The sequence below is a fragment of the Lathyrus oleraceus genome, chromosome 7 (genome assembly GCF_024323335.1).
Source record: "Lathyrus oleraceus cultivar Zhongwan6 chromosome 7, CAAS_Psat_ZW6_1.0, whole genome shotgun sequence".
Lineage (NCBI taxonomy): Eukaryota > Viridiplantae > Streptophyta > Magnoliopsida > Fabales > Fabaceae > Lathyrus > Lathyrus oleraceus.
In genome coordinates this window covers 293,602,660-293,630,430 of record NC_066585.1, presented here as the reverse complement: position 1 = coordinate 293,630,430, position 27,771 = coordinate 293,602,660, and the positions used below count along the sequence as shown (strand labels likewise).

At 39.1% G+C, this 27,771-nt stretch overlaps 1 protein-coding gene across 1 annotated transcript in view; it reads left to right on the top strand.

Annotated features, from left to right (window-relative positions):
* Positions 1-3,121: 3,121 nt before the first annotated feature.
* LOC127103498 (uncharacterized) overlaps positions 3,122-27,771 on the top strand; it is a 52,550-nt gene continuing 27,900 nt past the window's right edge. The window contains exon 1 of the mRNA XM_051040750.1: positions 3,122-3,505. Within this exon, the coding sequence (XP_050896707.1) occupies positions 3,122-3,505 (384 nt within the window). The remainder of the gene's footprint in view (positions 3,506-27,771) is intronic.

The window sequence follows — 27,771 nt, the reverse complement described above, 5'->3', positions numbered from 1 at the left end:
TTGATTAAGTCACTCTTTGGAAAACACTCAACCATTCATTCACAAGTATGAATCCTTAACCAACATATCTTCCGTGAGAAGGGCTCCAGCTTGGATAATTCAATAAGTATGCCACTAGCTCCCATGGAAGGAAAAAAGGTCAAGTATCCACACAATTCCATGAAGAATGAGAGACTTACAATCTCACTTACTAGAATGTTATGCCTTGAGGGTCAATTTATCTTTATCTTAAGAAATCGTAATTGGACTTATGTAGAAGTCACAACTATTTAAGGTCGGATAATAAAAATATAGGTGTTAATGCATGTTAGAGATTTGGCACAAAGAACCAAACTTCTAAAACATACCACACACTAAAAGAAAATGGGAAGGATCTATCTCAATCATACTTGTATTGATCAATCTGACATAAGGTCATTGATGACTCAATTATCCTTTAGACATTAGAGATTTCATTGGTCAAATGGAGGAATGTGAAAGAATAGGCATGAAGATGAAGAGGGAGGGGAAGAGATCAGTCACCATTTTAATTGTGCTTTCGTTACTGATCCAATAAGAAACCGAGGATTTTGAGACAATGTGCAATCATTTTGGTACCTTTAAAGTCAATTTTAATTCCCGTAAGATATTTTAGCATTTCTATTAATTGTCATTTTTATTTTTTATTTTCGTGATTTTATGCGTGGGATGTCCGTGTTTTTGTCCTACAGGTCCAGGTAGAAGAACCGAGGAACTCGAAGCAAGACAGTGTGGAATTTCGGCAAGCGAAGGAATGAAAAGTATTCAGTACATGAGGCGTGACACGGGCTGTGTCTTGAAGAAGGAGAACTAGGAGGGAAGGCAGAAGCCTGACACGGTCGGTCGTGTCAGCTGACACGGCCCATGTCAGGCCAACCACCTAGCCGTGTTGCATCTCCATGGGTGTGTCAGGCTAGATAGTAAGTTGACACTGGCCATGTAAGCCCAGGCCCAAAAATTTCCTATTTTCGGGATTTTGTTATCGGGCTTGAGCTACAAGGATGTTTTAGAGTTGTCCACCTTTTGCTTAGGAATTTTCACTATATTAGGGGACCTTCTACCAAAGAAAAAATCATCTTGGAATGAGGCGAACACAGTATTATCAGACAAGCAAGGATAACAGAGATCAAGGAATTCGGAGAGCGGGATGTTTTCATGAGCGGAAGCGATTGAAGATCCACGTCATCCAATTACTTGTAATGTGTACTTTTTATCTTGAATTTATTTTAAACAATATGAGTAGCTAAACCCCCCAATGCTAGGGGTGTCCCTAATTTAGAATTGTAATGACTATGAGTTTACGATTGCATTTATAATATTATTTTTACGGTAATCTTTTGATGTGTTTAATGCTTTCTCTTTCGGACCAATCGAGATTGTTTTATGGTTATCAATTAGGCTGGACCGCCATTGGTAAGGTTTTCATAAGGTTACTTTGTAGTAGATATCACCTAGGACTAGGGATACCCTGTATGAATCAGAGTATTCTTGATATAATAAAGCTTAACGTCACCCTAATTGCATATGGACATAGAAATTAGGGTAGAATGATTAAAGGTTTTCTCACCAAGGACTTGGGAGAAAATACCCTTGAGAATTGGTAGTAATTGTTATTTGTTGATGTAATAGTGACTCAGAGTCTTTACAGGGATAACTCATACACCTTCCCTGGAATTGTTCCTCTTACCTTGCAACCAACTGATAAATGTGACGAGTTTTCAACTGCGTCCTAGCATAATCAATCAACTGGAGAGATAACCTTTCACCAGAATGGTTAATGAAGATGCCAACAAGCACCTACAAAGATTTCTGACCATGAGCACCATTTTGAAAATTGATGGCTATATTGATGAAGCAAAAAAGTTGAGAATGTTCTCGTTCACTTTAGCCGAAGATGCGGAAAAATGGTTCTACTCTCTCCTAGCTGGCAGTATCACATCATGGGAAGAGATGGAAACTATATTCGTAAATGAGTACTTTCCAGCATCAGTATTCCTGAGAAAAAGGTATGAAATCCTGAACTTCAAACAAAAGGATGGTGAATCATTGGGAGATGCCTACAAAATATTCAAAAGGGTCTTAGTAGCGTGTTCAACTCATAATATGGATCAGACTGAACAAATGTAAATGTTTGTTAACGGGATGAAAATAAAGACAAAATAGTTGATTGATACAGTAGCTGGTGGCTCAACGAATTTCTCAATAGCCACCGGTATTAAAAGGATTATTGGAGCAATAGCTGTTAATGAGCATATAGAATTATACAATAGGTGTACTAGCCAGTCGGAAGGGGTGATTGATCTAAAATTGGAAGATAATAAAATTCGTATGGAAGACACAGTTGTTGCTGAAGTAGAAAAGAAATTAAAATCTATGAATATAGGTACTCAACAGATAGCTCAAGTCCAGTCGGCTCAATCCATCACTTGTGAAATCTGTAATGGACCTCATCACACGGTTTATTGCTTTGTTACCCCCCCAACAAATTGAAGAGATCAAATTCTTAAAGCAGAATAATCCCTACTCTAACACTTACAACTTAGGTTGGAAGAATCATCTAATTTCTTCTGGAAGGATCGGATAGGGAATGTTCTACAATAGGGTACAGGATAATATCAAACTCAGTATCAACAACAGCAGTAATAACAAGCACCTAAAAAGGCAGAATGGGAGATTGCCATTGAAAAATTAGTCGCCCATAATATGCAGTTTCAAGAAGAAACTAGAACCAATCAGAAAAACACCATTGCCTCCATAAAAAATCTCGAAGTCCAAATGGGTCAGATAGCACAATAGTTAGCTTCATATTCTCAAGCTTCGGGCACCTTACCTAGTGGTACGGTGACAAATCCGCGGGAACATAACAATGTTAACATTTTCGTAACCAGAAGTGGAAATTCAACAAAAGAAAACAGTATGGAGGAAGGTGGATTGTTAGAAGTTGATTTAGAAATCATGGAAACTAAGAACCAAGATGAAGAAGTAGTATTGATGTCTTTCAAGGAGAAAGAAAAAGTTCCTAAACCAGTCATCAAACTCCCTTACCCTCCGAGATAGAAGAAGAAAGATCAACATGAATAAAAAAATTGAGAAGTTCTTGGAAATGTTCAAAAAGCTTGAAATAAATATTCCATTTTCTGAGGCGCTAGAACAAATGCCAATATATGCCAAGTTCATGAAAGACAACATCTCCAAAAAGCACCCCATTGATATAGACCTGCTCATCCTGACTGAAACATGTAGTGCCATTCTTCAAGGTATGAAAATCCCAGTGAAAAAGAAAGATATGGGATCAGTTACTATTCCTTGCATTATTGGTGATAGAAAATTCAAGAAGGCTTTGATTGACTTGGGAGCAAGTGTGAGTTTGATGCCACTATCCATCTATAAGAAATTAGGCCTTGGTACTATTCAAGATACTCAGATGACGCTTCAGTTTGTCGATCGCTCTGTTAGGCGACCGTATGGAATAGTGGAAGACGTTCTGGTAAAGATCGATAAGTTTTTTTTCAGTTGACTTTTTCACTCTAGAAATGCCCGAAGATAAGGAGATTCCCCTCATAATGGGCAAACCATTTTTAGAGACAGGATAGTGCATGATAGACATAGAGGAAGGAATAATGATCCTCAAATTCTATGATGAAGAGCTAAAAATTGATGTGTGAAACACAATGCAATATAAAGAGGATATTGGCACAAGCCACATTGTACAAATAATAGATCAGGTAATTGCTCAAGAAATTGAAAAGAAAATGCCTCAATCACCGTTAGAATGTGTTGAGTTTATCAATTTTTGAAAGTGATGAAGATGAGGGGGATTTTGAAGTGCTCTATATGATGGAGAAACAACCTGAATGGATTAGATCTAAACCACACCGATGGGAGGATTTAAGACCACCCCCGCCATCAGAAACCACTCAAGAACCCAAAATAAGGGCATATCTGAAACAGTTACCAGCAAATCTGAAGTGTGTATTTCTAGATATTGAAAAAAAATACCAACTATTATCAACGCCAGTTTACAAAGTGTCCAAGAAGCAGAACTCATTCAAGTTCTAAAAAAATACAAGGGTATGTAAGACCCTAAGATCCCTCATGGCATCATAACATTGCATTTTCATCTTGCCTCAAGGATCATAGCATCTTGGATCCTAACCTTTGGGTGGGAACACTTGTGAGTTGGTTTGAGATCACCAAGCATGTTTGAATTTTATATTATTTCTTTTCTCATTTTGTTTACTAACCAAAAGCATAAAAACATGTCACTAACATCTTTTGTATTGTAGCTCAAGCAACCATAAGATCCAAGGCTCCTAGAAGACCCTATGCTCATTGATATGGCCAGGTGGAGATGAAAGCAAGCATGACAATGGTTCACAAAGCTCTCATCCATCATATATGCCTCCCAATTATCTCAATTTGTCAATTTTATCAAGATAAACCAAAGGGCTTGAGGCTTGTTTCCCAAGGAAACCCTAATTCATCTATGCATCAACTGTGCCTTGCCCATGAAGCAACCTCAACCCATGATCAAATAAAATCAAGGGAAGTTATTTAATTCATAATTTCATGCATATTTGAGCTTATTTGAGTGTCCTCAATTATCAATTCATCAGGATTTGATGCATGGACTTGAGAAGTTGATCAGTCAATTCATCTGACTATTTTGAAATCCACTGAGACCTAACTTTCAATCTGTTTGTCAAATGGAGATGACACCAAGAGAAACAATTCTCTTAAGAACCATATGAACAACTTTCATGTTCATAAAAAATCCATTTGAAGCTTGTAAGGTCATCCTCCATTTCAAAACATTATAGGTCATTTTGACTGAAACCCTAATTTTGGGTCAACTTCCCAAGAACATAACTCATTCACTTTGGACCAAAGGCATTGAAATGTGAAAAAGACCAACTTCAAGTGCCAATAACTTTCTCATCAAAAATCCAAATGATACAAAATGTGAGTCCAAAATGAGTTTAGTGAAACTATCTACAACTTTGATGTTGAAGGTTTTGTCATTTGGAGCTTGTATCATTGACACATAAGGGCTTGAAGTTGGCCCATTTTGGAAATTTTCACATACACATGTTTTGCACCTTGCACTTTATGATCAGTTTTCATCAATTTCCCAATTCCAAATGAAGTTTTGTTCAACATAAAATTGATCCTCATGCCAAGAGCTTTCCAACCATTACCCATAAGGCCATGTTCTATTTTTGGAGGTGGCATTTTCGAAGAGGATAAAGTTTTGATACATTTTTGGAAACTTAATTCAAACTCATTGCACAAGCTCATGACATCATTTCTGCACGTCCATTTCACCTAAATGTGATACCAGCATTCATTTGCAATGAGAATTGGGCCCTCCATGCGCCTGTACAGGCCCATGCATGGAGACCCTCTTCATTCATGCACACACTTTGCTCATGCATTGCCTTGCCAATTGCTATAAATAGGAGTTCTAGGCTTCACAATTAAACAACCTGAAGGCGCTTGTTATGCTGCATGACTCCCTCCATAGCCTCACTTAAAGGAATTCTCACTTTCTTTTCAAATTTTCAGATCTGAATTTCAACTTCATTGGTTGATTTTCAGACTCATAATTCCTTGACCTTGCTTCACCTTCATCCCTAGATCACACTGCAAGCAATAGCTGAGAGAATTTGTTCCTTCTAGATCCACATTTCAGAGGTGGATATCCAAACTTTTCTTCTTCGAAACACCTTGATTATTGTTGTTTTCTTGCATTTATTGGGTTGGCTGAAGTCCTCTCATCAGAGGCAATTGATTTATGCTTTGAATTTTGAAAAACCATTAAGTTCAAGATGAACACCATAATTTTCAACCTCTGACTTCTCTTTCTATGGAGGTCTAAAGAGAAAATAGATGGCACAGGGGTGATGTACATCACCCCAGCTTTCCATTGTTGTATAGATCGTGGCATTTGGTTGAGGTTGCCATGTCTGCAACTCTCACCAGCGCTGATGAGTTCACTGGAGAAGACGGTGGTGTACACCACCGTCCCAGCCCCAGATCAAATCACAACCCTTAGATCTCGTTTCCAGATCTAATCTGGACCATCTCTTGTTATGACTTTTTTAATGGCTACCTACTTTGCATTGAATAGCGTGTTTGGTGGATGCGCGCTTGGGAATCGTTTGATGTGTCAGCTCAATTAATCAGCTTATATCCAACGCCTCACGTTTTTTCCTATTTTCTATTTCTGATTTTTATTTTTATTTTATTTCTTTTATTCCATTTCATTTCAAAAAATCATATCTCATTCATTATTAGTCCAAAAAATGTGAGACCAATTGCATTATTTCTCTTTTAATTTCTAGTTTCTAAAAATGATTTTTAATATTTTTTATTTTATCATTTGATATTTTTTATGAATTTTCTCTTTTCTGGTTATTTTTAATTCATTTTTAAATAGTTTTTTATATTCAAAAAATACAAAAATATTTGCTCAACCTCTTTCAATGATGATGGAACTATGAAAAATATTCTCATTAATTTATTAATTGATTTGAGATTTATTTGAGATTTTAATTCAATTAGGATATTTTTATGCATTTTTTAATTGATTAAAAATAGTTTCTGGTTTCTAAAAATGCTGAAATTTTTTGTCAAACTTTGTTTAACCTTGTTGAACTTAGGATGATCCATTTGGACTTTTCAAAGTTGATTTGAAATGGATTTGAAGTTTGACCTTTAATTGTTTATTTTTATTCAAGTATTATTTTAATTTCCAAAAATACCAAAAATATTTTATGTGTTTCTTGACTTCTAAGTTTCATTTTGCTTCTGTTTACTAATGTTTGACCTTGATTTCATCTATCTTTGGTCAATGTATATTGATTACTTCATTTGAATTTCCATTAATGTTCATTCTTATTCATCTCCTTCTTCATTTCTTTTTCTTTTTGATCAATGAGTTAAAGATTGGTGGTTATCCTTGATGTATGGGAGGTTTAGCCTTCCTTGATTCAAATCTAATTCATCTTGATCATAGATCAAGTGAATGGATTTGCATTAAGGATAGGTTGCTTCCTAATCAAGCAAAGAACCTAAATCAATACAAGATCATTTCTCATCTTCTTTTGGCATGGCAAGTTGTAGGAGCTTCATTCACTAATCAAGATTTCTAACTTGTGTTTGTTGCCTATATTCTATTGACCGGCCTCAAATAGGTGTGACTACTACATTAGTCCACTTACGATTGCTTAACATAGCGCTAAATTGCCTCATGGCACACTAACACTAACCATTAACCATTAACATTTAATTCTTGCACTTTACATTTATGCAATTTACCAGTCTTCTACATATTATTCATTTGCTTTTGCCCTTTGCTCATTTGAGCACATGTTTATGTTAATGCAATTTGCCTTTTGCTCACTTGAGCACATAATTGTGTATATACTATTGTGCTTGTGTTTTATTTTGATTGTTGTGGACCAAATGCAAATAGACAAAAAGGACTTAGATTCTAGGACATTCCCTATGCAAAAATGGAGTGAAAAGGACTTAATGTTGAATATGAATTGGAAGGACTAAATCTCTAAACTCATTCTTGTCCATTCCTTGTTGACATTATAGAACTTTTTGATGTGTGTGTGTTCTTGTGCTAGGGATTCCTATTTGAACCAAAGTGAAGAACCATTGTCATGGGCATCTAAAGTGAGAGATACAGGAGCCATTAGAAGATTCCTAAGAGCTTTGCTTGATTGATTGATTGCTTGAGTATACACTTATTTGCTTTCTTATTCCAAAGGATGGGAGCTACTTGGATCATCAATATGATCTCAAGAAGGGAACTGCATTTGTGGTCTTATCTCTTATCCTTTATCTTTGTTTGTTTAGGACTTAGCCATTCTTCTTCTTCCCTCCACTCTAACCCAAGCCAAAACTTTTGTGCAAACATCAACATTTGTTTTCAAACATTAGAAACCTAAACATTATGCTTTTGATTTTCCAACTTTCTTTTCATAACACTTATTTTGAATTGAATCTTTAAGTCAACTTTGACCATATTTTGTAAATACTTTTCATTGGTAAATATAACTCATTCAAATGTTTTTTGTGGTTTCAATGGCCACTTCTTATCATAAACTTTTCCGAACCATTAGCTATTAGGTTTGAGTTATCCTTAAGGTAGATATAATACTCACCTATATCCTTAGTGATGGACAATGAGTCTTCCATGCTTATTATAGGGTTAACCCCTCACTAGCATGTTGAAGTTATCCTCACATGGTGGATTTGTGGTTCTAGGTTGAGTTTTCTCCCTTGGATAACAAAAGACCTTAAGGCTTTTGGACCAATCAATTCACCCACTTATTTTGAGATTTTTACCCCGAACTACGAGGTTTTGATCCTAATCTTTTTAAGATGGTACGTAGGCAGTGGGTTTATCCATATAAACACAAAAATTGTAAATAATTTGTACATTCTTCTCTCATCTCCCGAATCATGTTTGCACAAATAATTTTCACAAATACCAACCTACCTTACAACAATTGTGAAACGGGCTCCCTAGGAGTACCTAGGATGTTTTTGGTGCTTAAAACCTTCCCATTGCATAACCAACCCCCTTACCCCGACCTCTGACATTTTTATTAGTTTTTGATTTGATAAAACTTCTCGGTTTTTGTTCGCTTTCTAACCTTTCCTTTGGATAAATAGAAGTGCGGTGGCGACTCAAATTGTATGATTTACTTTTGATTTAGTCCATAAATCTAAAGGTAACGAATACCCCGCTACAGGAAAGTGGCGACTCTGCTGGGGACGATTTGCCTAGTGGGTTTTGCCTACTTTTCACATTTGTTATATTGTATTGTATATTATTTTGTGACATATTTTTTGTGCAATTTGGGATTACTGTATTGTATGTAATGATTGAATTGCTTGATATATTAATTCCTTGTATGCTTGGTGACCTTTGTGAGATGAGTTCTATACCCGAACTCGAGTGTACTTAGGATAGGAGAATGGCATAGTCTTGTCAACTTGTGTGGAGTTATTCTTTAGCAAGTTGACTTGCAAGCCCATTCACTTGGTGGAGGTCATGTTGGGATCAATAATGTCACACGAGTAGTCGTGGTTAGGCATTACTCTTTCTAATATAGACCTTAGAAGCCAAGGACCTTGTTTACCAATCCCATCTTGGCTTATTTCTTAGGATGTAGTGCAAAGGTCGTTCAAGTGTAAGATTTGATACGATTGTTACGCGATACTACACTCATAAGAGTCTCTCTTGAGAATATTTTTGGAATACGAGTAGTCGTTTATCCGATAATATCCGAAAGATGGGATGATGACTATGGGAACCTCTTGTAGAACATGTTTGGTAGGTTTAAACCCTAGTAAACTCCCTTTGGGTGGTCCTTAACCAAGACTCCATGCTCGTGACTTGCAACAAACCCTTGATTCATGGTCGATGCGTTCTTGTATATCCTTAATATCAATGGAACTTGGGTGTTGATAAGGTGTAAACCATAATCCACCAAAATGGATTATTGATATTAAGGATGACTTGATCCATCCCATGGCCTTTGGGTGGTGTGCTTTGCTTGATCCTTGAGTGTGATTGTTGCATCCATGCAGTCATGCATTCATACACATCCATATCATCAATATTGAGAAAAAATTTAAGGAACTTAAGAGGTCTATTTGCAAAATTTTCAGACATGGATAGACAAAGAAGGAATACAAAGAAGTACAGTTTCAGACAACCCGACTTGAAAGAGCTAAGGAATTTGACATCCTATGTATTAGATCCCTTGGAGTTCAAGGCTCGTCATGGGAAGCTTCTATCTATTCTGGCTACTCAGGTGGACGAAGGTCTGATGAGTGTATTGATGCAGTTCTATGATCCCTTTTACCGTTGCTTCACATTCCCGGATTTCCAGCTTTTGCCTACGCTTGAGGAGTATGCCTATCTTATGGGTATACCTATCCTAGATCAGTTGTCGTTCAGTGGCTTAGAGAGGGTTCCTACTTCTCAAGAGATTGTTGATATGTTGCATATAGGTGAATCTCTGGTTGGTGCTCATATGACTACCAAAGGTGGAATTCAAGGTCTCCCTTCTGAGTTCCTCATTGCTTAAGCTACTTTGTATGGGAAGGCCATGAATGAGGATGCCTTTGAGGCCATATTTGTACTTCTCATCTATGGGTTAGTGTTATTCCCCAACATCGACAAGTTTGTGGATGTGAACGCTATTAGGATTTTTTCTACTCTTAATCTCGTTCCGACTCTGTTGGGTGACACTTATTTCTCTTTGCATATGAGGAATGCAAAGGGTGGTGGTACCATTGTGTGTTGTTTGCCTCTGTTGTGCAAGTGGTTTATTTCGCACTTGCCGCAGACGGTCGCCTTCAAGGAGAACAAAGGATGTCTACGGTGGTCCACGAGGCTTATATCTCTCACTAATGATGATATCTTTTGGTACAACCATGTATATGATGGTGTGCAGATTATCGACTCTTGTGGTGAATTCTCCAATGTGCCTCTTCTTGGTACATGTGGTGGGATTACCTACAATCCTATTTTGGCACGTTGTCAGCTTGGGTTCCCCCTAAAGGATAAACCTAATAACATTTTGTTAGAGGGTGTGTTCTTTCATAAGGGTAAAGATCCCCAAGGCCTGAAGGGCAGGATGGTCCGCGTTTGGCACAAGATCCATAGGAAGGGAAGGAAAGAGCTTGGTCCGAAGAATTGTATTGCTTTGGAACCCTATACCTTGTGGGTGAGGAGGAGAGCTTTTGAGTACCTTATGCCTTATGAATATCCGAGACCTACACCTTTGGTTATGGCTGGGCCTTCAACCCTCCCTGACCAAGGAGTAGAGGAGTTGAGAGACGAAGACTGTTCGCGTGCTTGGATCCGTGAACGAGAAGAGCTACTTCAGCAGCTTAGAGATAAGGATGATTTGATAGAGTTTCTTGAGCATCAGGTTATCGATGAGCCCGATGATATGGTGACATCTCTTCTTCCTCAGTCTTCCAAGTTCTGGAAGAGGAAGTACGATCGACTCGCCAAAGAGAAGGCAGATATGGAGGCAGCCTATGAGAGAGAGGTGAAGAGGCTTCGTGCAGCTTATCTTCCGATCTCCAGAGCTTTAGACGATTGTTTCTAGGGTTCCATAGGATGTTTATTTTCCTTCTCTCTTGTATTGTATCATTTGGTTACCAAGACTGTACTTCTTTGGTGTAAAAATATTTTCCAGATGTTATTGATGTGATATTTCCATATATGTCCAAATAATTAATATTTTCAATATTTTGCAAATAGGACTCTAAAGTTCCTCTGATCAATAAAACAAATCATATGCATTGCATGCATCATGTGCTTAAGCAGGTTTTGCTCCAGGCTTCTTGTTCAATGGTCTAACTCTGTGTTCTTCATTTATTTTGAAGACAAGCTGACTCACCGGTACTACACCAGAGCCAACACTTCAAGACTGATGGATCACTTAGAGCAAGAGAACAGAGAACTGAAGGAGGAAGTGGCCAGATTGACTGCCCTGATGGAGTCTTTCTTGGCCGCCGAAAGCCAGTCTACTCCAACACCTTCAACTCCTCCCCAGAGGACAGTCATCTCTGAGATTGCCTCTTCAACAGTGCCTGCTGCCAGCGCCCACTTCGCGCCAACTGCTATGCCAACCGGGTTTCCTTGGGGGATGGCCGCAAACTTTGTTCCTGAGGGTCTCGCCCCAATGTTTGCTTCTCTGCCGGCATTTAGCCTGGTCTTTATCGTTCCACCTTCGATCGTGCATACTATGCCAAGATTAGACGACACCATCTACCATTCTGAGCCGTCTGAGGGCTCAGACGTGTATGAAAAGATGGATGCAATGAACGATCAGTTTCTTGAGCTCTGCAAGGAACTCAAAACTCTCAGAGGAAAGGACCTCTTTGGCAAGTCTGCTGCTGAACTCTGCCTCGTTCCGAATGTCAAGATCCCTGTAAAGTTCAAAGTGCTTGACTTTGAAAAGTACAAGGGAAATACTTTCCCTCTCAGCCACTTGGTTATGTATGCAAGGAAGATGTCGACTCAGACCGACAATGATCAGCTCCTCATTCATTATTTTCAGGACAGCCTGTCCGGTGCCGCCCTGAGATGGTATATGGGCTTGGACAGCGCGAACATCCGTTCCTTCAATGATCTTGGCGAAGCTTTCGTCAAGCAATACCAATATAACATGGATATGGCTCCTGATAAGGATCAATTGAGAGCCATGTCCCAGAAGGACAAGGAAACTTTTAAGGAGTACGCCCAGAGGTGGCGAGAACTAGTTGCACAGATTGTGCCTCCGCCGGAAGAAAAAGAAATGACCAAGATCTTCTTGAAGACCTTGAGCTCGTTTTATTATGAGCGGATGATTGCCAGCGCTCCTTCTGATTTCACCGAGATGGTGAACATGGGGATGCGTCTGGAGGAAGGAGTCAGGGAAGGGCGCCTGACTAGAGAAGAAGGCTCTTCTGCCAAACGATATGGGGCATTTGGAAAGAAGAAAGATGGTGAGGCACATGTTGTGACCTCTCATGTCAAACCCATAAGACCCTCTGTGAGGAGGAAGACCGTGCGTCCCGCCGGTAATCAGCATCAGGTGGCTCATATAGCACCTGTTTTCAGAGAAAACCAACACTATCAGCATAATAATAACCAACAACAGCAACATCAACAATATCAATAACGACAACACCTTCCTCAATAGCAGGCCTACCAGCCTCGAAACAATAATCAGACCAGTACCAGCTATGAGAGGAAAAGGGTCACTTTCGATCCTATTCCCATGACCTACGCAGAGCTATATCCCTCTTTGATAGAGAGGAAACTGATCACTCCACGCGACCCACCGGTTATACCTACCAACCCTCAGTGGTGGTATAAGCCCGAGCTACATTGTGTTTATCATTCTGGTGCCCCGGACATGACGTGGAAAATTGCTACCCGCTGAAGACCAAGGTTCAAGACCTTGTGAGGAGCGGTATATTGTGTTTCGAGGACGTAGGTCCCAACGTCAAGAAGAACCCATTGCACGAGCATGGGAAATCTACTGTCAACATGGTCCAGGGTTGCCCTGGTAAATATAAGGTCATATATGTCAGCCATATTCGACAATCATTGGTCGAGATGCACGGACTGTTGTGTGAATACAGTCACTATAAGCACGACCATGACAGATGTCATGTCTGCACTGTCAATCAGAGGGGATGTCATCAAGTTCGAAAAGACATCCAAGAAATGCTGGATGAAGATGTAATTGAAATACTTCAGAATCGCGATGGGTATGATGAAGTTAATGTGATATCACCAGTGTTTCGAATCCTAGAGCCTATTATCATCCAATATGATAACAGCAAACAGAAGGCTTCTCCCTCTCTCATAATTAAACCAGCTGGCCATGTGCCATATTCTTCTGATAAGGTTGTCCCTTATCGTTACAATGTTGTGGCATTGGAAGATGGGAAGGAGGTGCCCCTGCCCTCTACCTCTGTTGTTAATATCGCTGATGTCAGCGGCTTGACCCGTAGTGGTCGCGTTTTCTCGGCTCCGCCAAAACCCCAAGCTGACATCAGAAGGGTTGATATTGCTGATTGCGCTGTTCGTCCGGTTGGAAATGCTGCTGTTGCTCCGAATCTGGTACTTGTTGCTAATAAACCTTCCACCGCTGTAAGAACTCCTGTCTCTGCTGGCCAGAGTGGCACAATGAAAGAAGACTGTGATGAGATGCTGAGGCTCATCAAAAGGAGCGAATACAACGTCGTTGATCAGCTTCTACACACGCCGTCAAAGATCTCTATGCTATCTTTGCTAATGAACTCAGAACCACACCGTGAAGCTCTACAAAAGGTGTTGGATATGGCGTATGTAGATCATGATGTCATAATAGAACAATTCGATAGTATTGTTGCAAATATTACCGCTTGTAACAATCTGAGTTTTTGTGATGCTGATCTCCCTAAGGAGGGAAGAGACCACAATTTGGCACTTCACATATCTATGAGCTGCAAGGATGATGCCATGTCTAATGTGCTGGTAGACACTGGATCATCACTGAATGTGTTGCCAAAGTCCACTCTGGCCAGATTGTCATACCAGGGGCCTCCCATGAGGCAGAGTGGAGTGGTGGTAAAAGCTTTTGATGGATCCTGCAAAACGGTGATTGGTGAGGTTGAACTCCCAGTCAAGATTGGACCAAGTGATTTCCAGATCACTTTTCAGGTCATGGATATCCACCCATCATATAGTTGTCTGTTGGGCAGAGCATGGATTCACGAGGCAAGCGCCGTGACATCCATCCTACACCAGAAATTGAAATTTGTCAAGAACAAAAAGCTGGTGGTGGTAGGGGGAGAAGGCTCTCCTGGTTAGCCATATGTCTTCCTTTTCTTATATAGATGCTGAGGATGAAGTTGGGACGCCGTTCCAAGCTTTGTCTATTGCTGAGCCTTCTAAGAAAGGAACTTCTTCATTTGCGTCCTACAATGATGCTAAGTTGTACATTGAGCATGGAACAACTACTGGTTTGGGACAAATTATCAAGATAGAAGATAATAAATCCCGGGCTGACATAAGGTATTCTTCTGGTAATTTCAACAAGCATGGGCTATTTCAGAGTGGTGGTTTCATCCATACCATCCAAGACGAGGAAGCTGCTGTTATTATGGAAGAGGATGCAGAGGAGGATTTTGGCAACTTTGTCATCCCTGGAGGGGTCTGCAATAACTGGGTCACTGTTGATGTTCCAACAGTTGTCCATAAGTCAACGTAATGTTCACTGTTTGTTTAAAAAACCCTTCTCCCATGCCAAAAGGAGAAGTGATGACATTGTTGACTCATAAATACAATGATATTTCATTCAATAAACTCATGTTAAATGTTTGTTTTTCCGATTGTTTTCACTTTTTGCTTTTTGCATGAAATTGGAGGTCACATAAAACCTTAAAAATAGAATAAAATCAATCTTTTCATCTGCATAATGATTTGCCTTGTTTGAATTCTAAAATCTCTTTTATATCCAAAATCATCATGCAGGTTGATTAAACCCATTGAACATAATGATCCAACACCATCTCTCAACTTTGAGTTCCCTGTATTTGAGGCCGAAGAAGATGATGTTGAAGAGATTCCTGACAAGATTACCCGTCTACTTGAGCACGAAGAAAAGATCATTCAGCCACACCTTGAGAATATGGAAACAGTCAACTTGGGGTCTGAGGTTTATGTGCGAGAAGTGAAGATTGGGGCACTCCTGGAAGAATCTGTAAAGAAGGGGTTGATTGAGTTGCTACGAGAATACGTCGACGTCTTTGCCTGGTCAAATGAAGACATGCCTGGTCTAGATACTGATATCGTGCAACATTTCCTGCCTTTAAAGCCTGAGTGTGTGCCTGTAAAGCAAAAGCTCAGAAGAACCCATCCCGACATGGCAGTGAAGATTAAAGAAGAAGTTCATAAGCAAATTGATGCGGGGTTTCTGGTGACTTCTACATATCCTCAATGGGTGGCCAATATTGTGCTTGTGCCTAAGAAAGATGGAAAAGTCCGAATGTGTGTGGATTACCGTGACTTGAATAAAGCTAGACCAAAAGATGATTTTCCTCTACCACACATTGATATGTTGGTAGACAATACAGCTAAATTCAATGTCTTCTCATTTATGGACGGATTTTCTGGATATAATCAGATCAAAATGGCACCCGAGGATATGGAGAAGACAACATTCATCACACCTTGGAGAACATTCTGTTATCGAGTGATGCCCTTCGGTTTGAAGAACGCCGGAGCCACGTATCAATGAGCTATGACTACCTTATTTCATGATATGATGCACAAGGAGATCGAGGTATATGTTGATGATATGATTGTGAAGTCAAGAACGGAAGTTGAACATGTAGATCACTTGCTGAAGCTTTTTCAGCGTTTGAGGAAGTATAAGCTTCGTCTGAATCCTAACAAGTGTACATTTGGAGTCCGTTCCGGCAAGTTATTGGGCTTTATTGTCAACGAGAGAGGTATTGAAGTTGATCCTGCCAAGGTCAAAGCAATACAAGAGATGCCTGCGCCTAAAACTGAGAAGCAAGTCCGAGGTTTTCTTGGCCGCTTGAATTATATCTCCAGATTTATATCACACATGACTGCCACATATGCACCAATATTCAAGCTCCTCCGAAAAGATCAGCGTCATGATTGGACCGAGGATTGCCAAAAATCCTTTGACAGTATCAAAGAGTATCTGTCTGAGCCCCCGATTCTGTCCCCACCTGTGGAAGGGAGACCCTTGATTATGTATCTGACAGTTCTTGAAGACTCTATGGGTTGTATCCTTGGTCAGCAAGATGAATCAGTGAAGAAAGAATATGCCATCTACTACCTAAGTAAGCAATTCACTGATTGTGAGTCTCAATACTCGAGGCTTGAGAAGACATGTTGTGCTCTGGCTTGGGCCGCTAAGCGCTTACGCCAGTATATGTTGAATCATACAACTTGGTTAATATCCAAAATGGATCCAATCAAGTATATCTTTGAGAAGCCTGCTTTAACTGGGAGGATTGCCCGTTGGCAGATGCTGTTGTCTGAGTATGATATTGAGTATCGAACTCAGAAAGCTATTAAAGGTAGTATCTTGGCCGACCATTTGGTACATCAACCAACTGAGGAAATTCTGTATTTGAAAATGAAAGATTGCGATGAGCCTACGCTCGATGAAGGGCCAGAGCCTGGTTCCCGATGGAGCATGGTGTTTGATGGCGTTGTAAGTCAATATGGAAATGGTATTGGGGTAGTGATTATTACTCCTCAGGGCACACATTTTCCTTTCACAACAAGGCTAACTTTCAAATGCACGAATAATATGGCGGTATATGAGGCCTGTATTATGGGATTGGAAGAATGTATTGATCTACGGATCAAGCATCTTGATGTTTATGGTGATTCGGCCCTTGTTGTTAATCAGATTAAGGGTGAATGGGAGACGAATCAGCCTGGCCTCATCCCATACAGAGATTATGCAAGGAGGATTTCAACGTTCTTTACTGAGGTTGACTTCCACCATATCCCTCGAGATGAGAATCGGATGGCAGATGCACTTGCTACGCTTGCTTCTATGATTGTGGTGAGACTCTGGAATGAGGTTCCCAATATCACTGTGATGCGCTTGGATAGACCAGCTCATGTATTTGCAGTAGAAGAAGTGAAGGATGATAAGCCATGGTATTACGATATCAAGTGTTTTCTTCAGAGTCAGATTTACCCGCCTGGGGCATCTGTGAAAGATAAGAAGACTTTGAGGAGATTATCTGGTAGTTTCTACCTCAATGGCGATGTGCTTTATAAGAGGAATTTCGATATGGTTCTGCTTAGATGCGTGGATAGACAAAAAGCAGATTTGTTGATGACTGAAGTCCATGAGGGTTCATTTGGTACTCATTCCAATGGACATGCCATGGCAAGGAAGATGTTGAGAGCAGGCTACTATTAGCTGACAATGAAGTCTGACTGCTGCAAATATGTGAAGAAATGCCACAAGTGTCAGATTTATGCGGATAAGATTCATATTCCCCCGACACTTCTGAATGTGATTTCATCACCATGGCTTTGCTCCATGTGGGGAATTGACATGATTGGCATGATAGATCCGAAAGCGTCCAACGGTCACAGGTTTATTCTCGTAGCAATTGATTACTTCACCAAGTGGGTTGAAGCAGCGTCGTATGCAAATGTGGCCAGGCAGGTGGTTGTGAAGTTTATCAAGAATCAACTCATATGTTGTTATGGTGTGCCAGATAAGATCATTACTAATAATGGATCTAACTTGAACAACAAGATGATGAAAGAACTGTGTAGCGAGTTCAAGATTGCGCATCATAATTATTCCCCGTATAGACCCAAGATGAATGGGGCTGTTGAAGCTATTAATAAGAACATCAAAAAGATCGTCCAGAAGATGGTTGTTACGTACAAAGATTGGCATGAGATGCTGCCATTTGCTTTGCATGGATATCGTACATCTGTCCGCACTTCAACAGGGGCAACCCCTTTCTCCCTTGTTTACGGCATGGAGGTTGTGCTCCTAGTAGAGGTGGAGATCCCATCAATGAGAGTCTTGATGGAAGCCAATTTGGCTGAGGCTGAATGGGTTCAGAGTCGTTTTGACCAGTTGAATCTGATTGAAGAGAAGAGATTCACTGCCATGTGCCATGGTCAGTTATATTAGCAAAGGATGAAGAAATCCTTTGATAAGAAGGTTAAGCCTCGTGTGTTCCGAGAAGGTGACCTTGTGCTCAAGAAAGTCTTGTCTTTCGCGCCCGATTCCAGGGGCAAGTGGACTCCAAACTATGAAGGTCCATATGTTGTTAAGAGAGCCTTTTCAGGCGGTGCTTTGATACTTACAACTATGGATGGGGAGGATTTCACTTGTCCTGTGAATTCAGATGCAGTCAAGAAATACTTCTCCTAAAAAGAAAGACAGAATAGCTCGCTAAGTTGAAAACCCGAAAGGGCGACTTAGGCAAAAATGAGCGTCTCGGTGGATTGAAAACCCGAAAGGGCGATCCAGGAAAAAGTTAGAGACATAAAAAATGAATATGTATCCCGCTAGATTGAGTACCTCATCTTGGGGCAATCTAGGCAAAAATTAGGGATTTGGCAAGTAACTGCATCCTCACAAGACTTTGTTCTACAAGCCGTCTTCCGTCAAATAATTTCGCTCAGTCATCGTCAACTGAGGCTTCAAATACATCGGATTCAGAGTTGGTGGAGAAATGGTCATTATGTTCAATGTATCCCTTTTCCAATATATATCACCAATTTCAAATTTGTAAAGATCCATGGAGTCTTGCCATTTGCAGACTACCATTCTATCAAATAAATTTGAGCCTTTATCCAATTCTTTGCAATCTTATTTGTTTCTATTCAACAAATATTTGCATGTTTTATTGATAAATATCATTGTTTTAAATAAATATAATTTTCATAAATTGTTTTTAAACAAAGTGAACATTCACAATGACAAAAAGGATAATTGGGACATCTTCAGTGCTCTCCCAAGGATAGTATGATCTCCGGAAGGGTAAGACATTTGTTCATATCCCTAGCATACTTGTGTCCTCTTCGTTATGTTTCAGGTTGTCTCCTCCGCGAGCGCAGAAGAAAGTTAAGCCCCACCAAATCCCCAGAGAATCTGGAATCTGGCCTTAGTTTGCTAGCTCCCCAATGAGTTTATTTTTAGCATCTGCGTTATCAATTATATGGTTGTCATCCATGGAGTGGATGGGCTTAAAATCCCTTATAAGTTGGTAAATCTGGCATGCTATATTTTTGAGGAAGTTGGTCTTCCCTCATTCAGATTGGATCTCTCCCGCAGAATAGGAAAGAAATCCCCGGCATGAGCGGAATTCTCAACAAGTTTGGTTTGTAGCTTTTCCCCTTTGGACTTGTCTACTTTAATCTCCAGCAGATTTGCTCCTCAATCTTCCTCAGCAGGGTTGATCCCATTGTTACTCCTCAGTACGGTCGTCAGCAGTGTTTCCCCAGTGGAGTTGTCTGATCAGGGTCTGTTTGTTATTTTCCTCCTGAGCAAAGCGGGTGTTGAAAATGTTTATTTTCTATCCCCAACGGAGTGGTGTTTTTTTTCTCCTCGGCAGAGATAGTTTCTCCTGCAGTATGAGGAAATGTGTTGGATGTGGAACTGCTGTTTAGTGATTTTTTCCCAACAGAGTTTCATCCTTCCCTTGGATAACTTCCCCCTTGTAGAGTTGCTTCTATGATAGATTTTATCCGTGTTTAGATTCCTCAGCCGAGGCTTTGCCTGATTGCAGTTCGGCGTTGGAATTTCTAAAGGAAGATGTGTTGATTCCCTCCTAGTGGAGTGACGGGTTCTCTTTCCCTTGCAAAGGTCGTCTATTTCCTGGTATATATTGCCCCGTCAGATTGGGAGTCTCCCCGGTGGGCCTAGTTTTCTCTTTCGAGATGTAGTACTGGATGTTTGTCCATTGATTCCTGGACCTGGTTGTGTTAGATATGTCTGTTTGTCAGCATTCATCATACATAAACCACGCATATACATGCATAGCCACATTCAGATATTCATGTTGCATCCTTTGCCATATATCTTTGTTTGTTATCTCCTGCTATTTGGTGATGCATATTTTCCCCAAGTAGATGTTTGGTGTTTGATCTCTCCATATAGAGTCGGCCCCATAGGCAGAAAGTATATATTCTTTCTTCCATATTCCCCACTGAGTTATGTCCTCGTGGATGATTATTACTTCTGTTTCCTCCCAAAATATGTATTGGGATGGAATTACTCCCCTGAGTTATATCCTCATTGGGTTGAGTCTTGTTTCGTGGTGTTTCTCTAGTTCGTTCCTAGTTTGACTCCTCTTGTTATTTCCTTTGCACTTCCCCGTAGTTTAGATGAATGATTTCCCAGTAATCAGTAATTGTCCATCTTTCCCCCAACGGAGTCTCTGTGGTTTTCTACCCAGTAATTGGTAGATGTAATCCCCTCTTTGGCAGTTATCTTTATCCAATATTCGGTATCGATATTCCTTCACCTTTCGAGTGTATCACCCAGTAACTGGTGATATATCTCTCGGATAATTGCTCTGATAAAGAAATTTATCCCCAGTGAGTCATCTTTCATTTACCCTTTTGTTTGGTAATGATTGTTTCTCCCCTTGATTGGTCATCATTTTATACCTAGTATTCGGTATCCCGATGTCCTTTCTTTTCGGTCGATTTATCCTTTATTAACCCAGTAATCGGTTGTGGATAATCTTCCATGAGAGTATGTTATCTACATTCTGACGGTAATAGATAATATATCTCATGCACTCTTCGGTCGAAGTCTTTTGTTCTTCCCCAGTCGAGTAAGATTCGTATTTCCTTATGGAATCGAATGTCCATCTTGTAATCGAGTTCGTTGTTTCAGCCCTCCTTCCGGATGATGAGTGTTTTGGAAATATTCCCTAATTCACGCCTTGGTTGGTCACCTATTATATGCCCAGTAACCGGTATCCCTGGTGTTCCTTCCTTTCTGCTCCCTATTATGACTTTTGTCCCCTGTGGAGTCAGATTTTCCTGAGTTGAAATATACCTTTTTAGGTCTTCCTCAGATGTTTTGGATGATTGATATCTCTCACCCTTATACCGGTCTTAGATATTCATTCTCCCTGAGCATGTTGTTTTTCTCACCCTTATGTCGGTGTTTTGATCACATGTCTCTGTGGGTTTATTACCCAGTAACCGGTAATACCTCATTTTATTGCTTCCTCAGCTTAGTCCTCTTTGGACATTCCCCATCGGAGTCCCTTGGTGGATCTTCCCAGCCTGAGTCCAGATTCTTATCCAAAGTATCCGTTATGGATAATTTTGCTGTATTGGCATATTCCCTAATACATGCATCTTTGCGTCAGCTCGAGTCCTTCCAATGATTTATTTTCATGGAATCCCTTCGTGTCTCCCAGCAAGTTTTAAGTCGTGACTGCTCACGCATTTTACTCCCTTTACTCCCCAGAGTCTATGTCCCATTTGTGAGTATATCACTCATATGGATTTTCAGTTTCTCTTGATTTCTTTTACTTTATGGCTGTATATCTCCACAGAGTGTTAACTTTTACATACATACATTTGCATCATGAGGTCTCTTAGGGATCAAAATTTGTCTCTTTGTTATTATTTAAGCCCATTCTACCTCGTTGAGACGAAGATTTTAACCTTCACTTCTCCGGCTAGAATGACCTTAAATAGGGGCATCTGTAAGACCCCAATTTTGACCCTAAGATCCCTCATCGCATCATAACATTGCATTTGCATCTTGCCTCAAGGATCATAGCATCTTGGATCCTAACCTTTGGGTGGGACCACTTGTGAGTTGGTTTGAGATCACCAAGCATGTTTGAATTGTATATTATTGCTTTTCTCATTTTGTTTACTAACCAAAAGCACAAAAACATGTCACTAACATCTTTTGTTTTGTAGCTCAAGCAACCATAAGATCCAAGGCTCCTAGAAGACCCTATGCTCATTGATATGGCCAGGTGGATATGAAAGCAAGCATGAAAATGGTTCACAAAGCTCTCATCCATCATATATGCCTCCCAAGTATCTCAATTTGCCAATTTGATCAAGATAAACCAAAGGGCTTGAGGCTTGTTTCCCAAGGAAACCCTAATTCATTTGTGCATCAACTGTGCCTTGCCCATGAAGCAACCTCAACCCATGATCAAATAAAATCAAGGGAAGTTCTTTAATTCATCATTTCATGCATATTTGAGCTTATTTGAGTGTCCTCAATCATCAATTCATCAAGATTTGATGCATGGACTTGAGAAGTTGATCAGTCAATTCATTTGACTATTTTGAAATCCACTGAGACCTAACTTTCAATGTGTTTTTCAAATGGAGATGACACCAAGAGAAAATATTCTCTTAAGAACCATATGAACAGATTTTATGTTCATAAAAAATCCATTTGAAGCTTGTAAGGTCATCCTCCATTTCAAAACATTATAGGTCATTTTGACAGAAACCCTAATTTTGGGTCAACTTCCCAAGAACATAACTCATTCATTTTTCATGATTTTGAGGTGGGATCAAATGCATTGGAAATTTTAAGATGTCTACTTCATTGGTTATATGGAATAAAGTTTCATAATCCTAAAATAAATACATGTGATAATGCAAAACATTATAGGTCACTTTGGACCAAAGGCATTGAAATGTGAAAAAGTCCAACTTCAAGTGCCCATAACTTTCTCATAAAAATCCAAATGAGACAAAATGTAAGTCGAAATTGAGTTTCTTGAAACTATCTACAACTTTGATGTTGAAGGTTTTGTCATTTGGAGCTTGTATCATTGACACAGAAGGGCTTGAAGTTGGCCCATTTTGGAAATTTTCACATACACATGTTTTGCACCTTGCACTTTATGATCAGTTTTCATCAATTTCCCAATTCCAAATGAAGTTTTGTTCAACATAACAATTGATCCTCATGCCAAGAGCTTTCCAACCATTACCCATAAGGCCATGTTCTATTTTTGGAGGTGGCAGTTTCGAAAAGGATAAAGTTTTGGTACATTTTTGGAAACTTAATTCAAACTCATTGCACAAGCTCATGACATCATTTCTGCATGTTTATTGGGTTGGCTGAAGTCCTTTCATCAGAGGCAATTGATTTATGCTTTGAATTTTGAAAAACCATTAAGTTCAAGATGAACACCATAATTTTCAACCTCTAACTTCTCTTTCTATGGAGGTCTAGAGCGAAAATAGATGGCACAGGGGTGATGTACATCATCCCAGCTTTCCATTGCTGTATAGATCATGGCATTTGGTTGAGTTTGCCATGTCTGCAACTCTCACCGGCGCTGATGAGTTCGCCGGAGAAGACGGTGGTGTACACCACCGTCCCAGCCCCCGATCAAACCACAACCCTTAGATCTCATTTCCAGATCTAATCTGGACCATCTTTTGTTATGACTTTTTTAATGGCTACCTGTTTTGCATTGACTAGCGTGTTTGGTGGATGCGCGCTTGGGAACCGTTTGATGTGCCAGCTCAATTAATGAGCTTATATCCAATGCCTCACATTTTTCCTATTTTCTATTTCTGATTTTTATTTTCATTTTATTTCTTTTATTCCATTTCATTTCAAAAAATCATATCTCATTCATTATTAGTCCAAAAAATGTGAGACCAAATGCATTATTTCTCTTTTAATTTCTAGTTTCTAAAAATGATTTTTAATATTTTTTATTTTATCATTTGATAGTTGTTTATGAATTTTCTCTTTTCTGGTTATTTTTAATTCATTTTAAATAGTTTTTGATATTCAATAAATACAAAAATATTTGCTCAACCTCTTTGAATGATGATGGATCTATGAAAAATATTCTCATCAATTTATTAATTGATTTGAGATTTATTTGAGATTTTAATTCAATTAGGTTATTTTTATGCATTTTTTATTTGATTAAAAATAGTTTCTGGTTTCTAAAAATGCTGAAATTTTTTGTCAAACTTTGTTTAACCTTGTTGAACTTAGGATGATCCATTTGGACTTTTCAAAGTTGATTTGAAATGGATTTGAAGTTTGACCTTTAATTGTTTATTTTTATTCAAGTATTATTTTAATTTCCAAAAATACCAAACATATTTTATGTGTTTCTTGACTTCTAAGTTTCATTTTGCTTCTGTTTACTAATGTTTGACCTTGATTTCATCTATCTTTGGTCAATGTATGTTGATTACTTCATTTGAATTTCCATTAATGTTCATTCTTATTCATCTCCTTCTTCATTTCTTTTTCTTTTTGATCAATGAGTTAAAGATTGTTGGTTATCCTTGATGTATGGGAGGTTTAACCTTCCTTGATTCAAATCTAATTCATCTTGATCATAGATCAAGTGAATGGCTTCGCATTAAGGATAGGTTGCTTCCTAATCAAGCAAAGAACCTAAATCAATACAAGATCATTTCTCATCTTCTTTTGGCATGGCAAGTTGTAGGAGCTCGATTCACTAATCAAGATCTCTAACTTGTGTTTTTTGCCTATATTCTATTGATCGGCCTCAAATAGGTGTGACTACTACGTTAGTCCACTTACGATTGCTTAACATAACGCTAAATTGCCTCATGGCACACTAACACTAACCATTACTATTAACATTTAATTCTTGCACTTTACATTTATGCAATTTACCATTCTTGTACATATTATTCATTTTCTTTTGCCCTTTGCTCATTTGAGAACATGTTTATGTTAATGCAATTTGCCTTTTGCTCACTTGAGCACATAATTGTGTATATACTATTGTGCTTGTGTATTGTTTTGATTATGTTGGACAAAATGCAAATGGATAAAAAGGACTTAGATTCTAGGACACTCCCTATGCAAAAATGGAGTGAAAAGGACTTAATGTTGAAGATGAATTGGAAGGACTAAATCTCTAAACTCATTCTTGTCCATTCCTTGTTGATATTAAAGAACTTTTTGATGTGGGTGTGTTCTTGTGCTAGGGATTCCTATTTGAACCAAAGTGAAGAACCATTGTCATGGGCATCTAAAGTGAGAGATACAAGAGCCATTAGAAGATTCCTAAGAGCTTTGCTTGATTGATTGCTTGCTTGAGTATACACTTATTTGCTTGCTTATTCCAAAGGATGGGAGCTACTTGGATCATCAATATGATCTCAAGAAGGGAACTCCATTTGTGGTCTTATCTCTTTTCCTTCATCTTTATATGTTTAGGACTTAGCCATTCTTCTTCTTCTCTCCACTCTAACCCAAGCCAAAACTTTTGTGCAAACATTAACATTTGTTTTCAAACATTAGAAACCTAAACATAATGCTTTTGATTTCCAACTTTCTTTTCATAACACTTATTTTGAATTGAATCTTTAAGTCAACTTTGACCATATTTTGTAAATACTTTTCATTGGTAAATATAACTCATTCAAATGTTTTTTGTGGTTTCAATGGCCACTTCTTATCATAAACTTTTCCGAACCATTAGCTATTAGGTTTGAGTTATCCTTAAGGTAGATATAATACTCACATATATCCTTAGTGATGGATAATGAGTCTTCCATGCTTATTATAGGGTTAACCCCTCACTAGCATGTTGAAGTTATCCTCACATGGTGGATTTGTGGTTCTAGGTTGAGTTTTCTCCCTTGGATAACAAAAGACCTTAAGGCTTTTGGACCAATCAATTCACCCACTTATTCTGAGATTTTTACCCCGAACTACGAGGTTTTGATCCTAATCTTTTTAAGATGGTACGTAGGCAGTGGGTTTATCCATTCAAACACAAAATTGTAAATAATTTGTACATTCTTCTCTCATCTCCCCAATCATGTTTGCACAAATAATTTTCACAAATACCAACCTACCTTACAACAATTGTGAAAAGGGCTCCCTAGGAGTACCTAGGATGTTTTGGGTGCTTAAAACCTTCCCATTGCATAACCAACCCCTTACCCCGATCTCAGACATTTTTATTAGTTTTTGATTTGATAAAACTTCTCGATTTTTGTTCACTTTCTAACCTTTCCTTTGGATAAATAGAAGTGCGGTGGCGACTCGAATTGTATGATTTACTTTTGATTTAGTCCATAAATCTAAAGGTAACGAATACCCCTCTACAGGGTGCAACTGGATGGGAAATCGAGGATTTGAAAGGTATAAGCCTGACAGTTTGCATGCACAAGATCTTAACGAAAGATGATCACAAGTCGGTGGTGCAACCACAACGAAGACGTAACCCAATCACAAAAGAAGTGGTACGCAAAGAGGTTGTAAAATTGTTGGATGCGGGATTAATTTACCTTTTTTCCGACAGCTCATGGGTGAGTCCAGTCCATGTGGTACCAAAAAAAGGGGGAACTACGGTGATTAAAAATGAGAAGAATCAGTTAATTCCAACCAGAACTGTTCTAGGTTGGAGAGTTTGCATCGATTTATGGGACCCTTTCCACCGTCATTTGGAAAGAAATACGTTCTGGTCGCGGTTGACTATGTGTCAAAATGGGTGGAAGTCGTAGCATTACCCACGAATGATGCTAAAGCGGTGATCAATTTCCTAAAAAATTACATCTTTGCTCGGTTTGGGGTACCAAGGGCACTAATTAGAGCCGAAGGTACCCATTTTTTGAAAAAGATGATGGAGAACTTGTTAAGGAAATACAATTTTAAGCATAAAATCGCCACACCGTCCCATCCTCGGACAAGTTGAAGTATGAATCGACAGATAAAGCAGATTCCAGAAAAGACAGTCAACGCGTTGCGAAAGGATTGGTCGATCAAGTTATAGGATGCACTATGGGCATACAGAATAGTGTTCAAAACCCTCATAGGTATGTCCCCTTACCAACTAGTCTACGGTAAAGCTTGTCACTTGTCGCTCGAACTCGAGCACAAGGAATTCTGGGCTACCAATATACGAAACTATGATCTTTCCAAATTGGGGAAATCCCGGATTCTTCAATTACAAGAGCTAGAAGAATTCAGAAATCGAGCATATGAGAATGCCAAGATATACAAAGAACAAACGAAAATATGGCATGATCGGCGGATTCAGAAGAAAGAACTTCAGGAAGGACAACTGCTGTTATTATTTAATTCCAGGTTGAAGTTGTTCCCTGGAAAACTAAGGTCGAGATGGTCAAGACCTTTTAAGATATATAAGGTATTTCCGCATGGAGCCTGTAGCGGGGTATTCGTTACCATTAGAGATATTGACTAAATCCAAGGTAAATCATACAAGTCGAGTCGCCACCGCACTTCTATTTATCCAAAGGAATGGTTAGAAAGCGAACAAAAACCTAATAGTTTTAACAAAAACTAGTAAAAGAGAACAGAGATCTCGGTAAGGGGGTTGGTTATGCAATGGGAAGGTGTTAGGCACCCAAAACATCCTAGGTACTCCTAGGGAGCCCTTTTCACACTTGTTGTAAAAGTTATTGTTTTTGTGAAAAATTTGTTTGTGCAAACATGATTGAAGAGATGAGAAAAGAATATACAAGTTTATTTACATTTTGTGTTTGGATGGATAAACCCATTGCCTACGTACCATCTTAAAAAGATTAGGATCAAAACCTCGTAGTTCGGGGTAAAAATCTCAAAATGAGTTGGTGAATTGATTGGTCCAAAAGCCTTAAGGTCTTTTGTTATCTAAGGGAGAAAACTCAACCTAAAACCACAAATCCACCATGTGAGGATAGCTTCA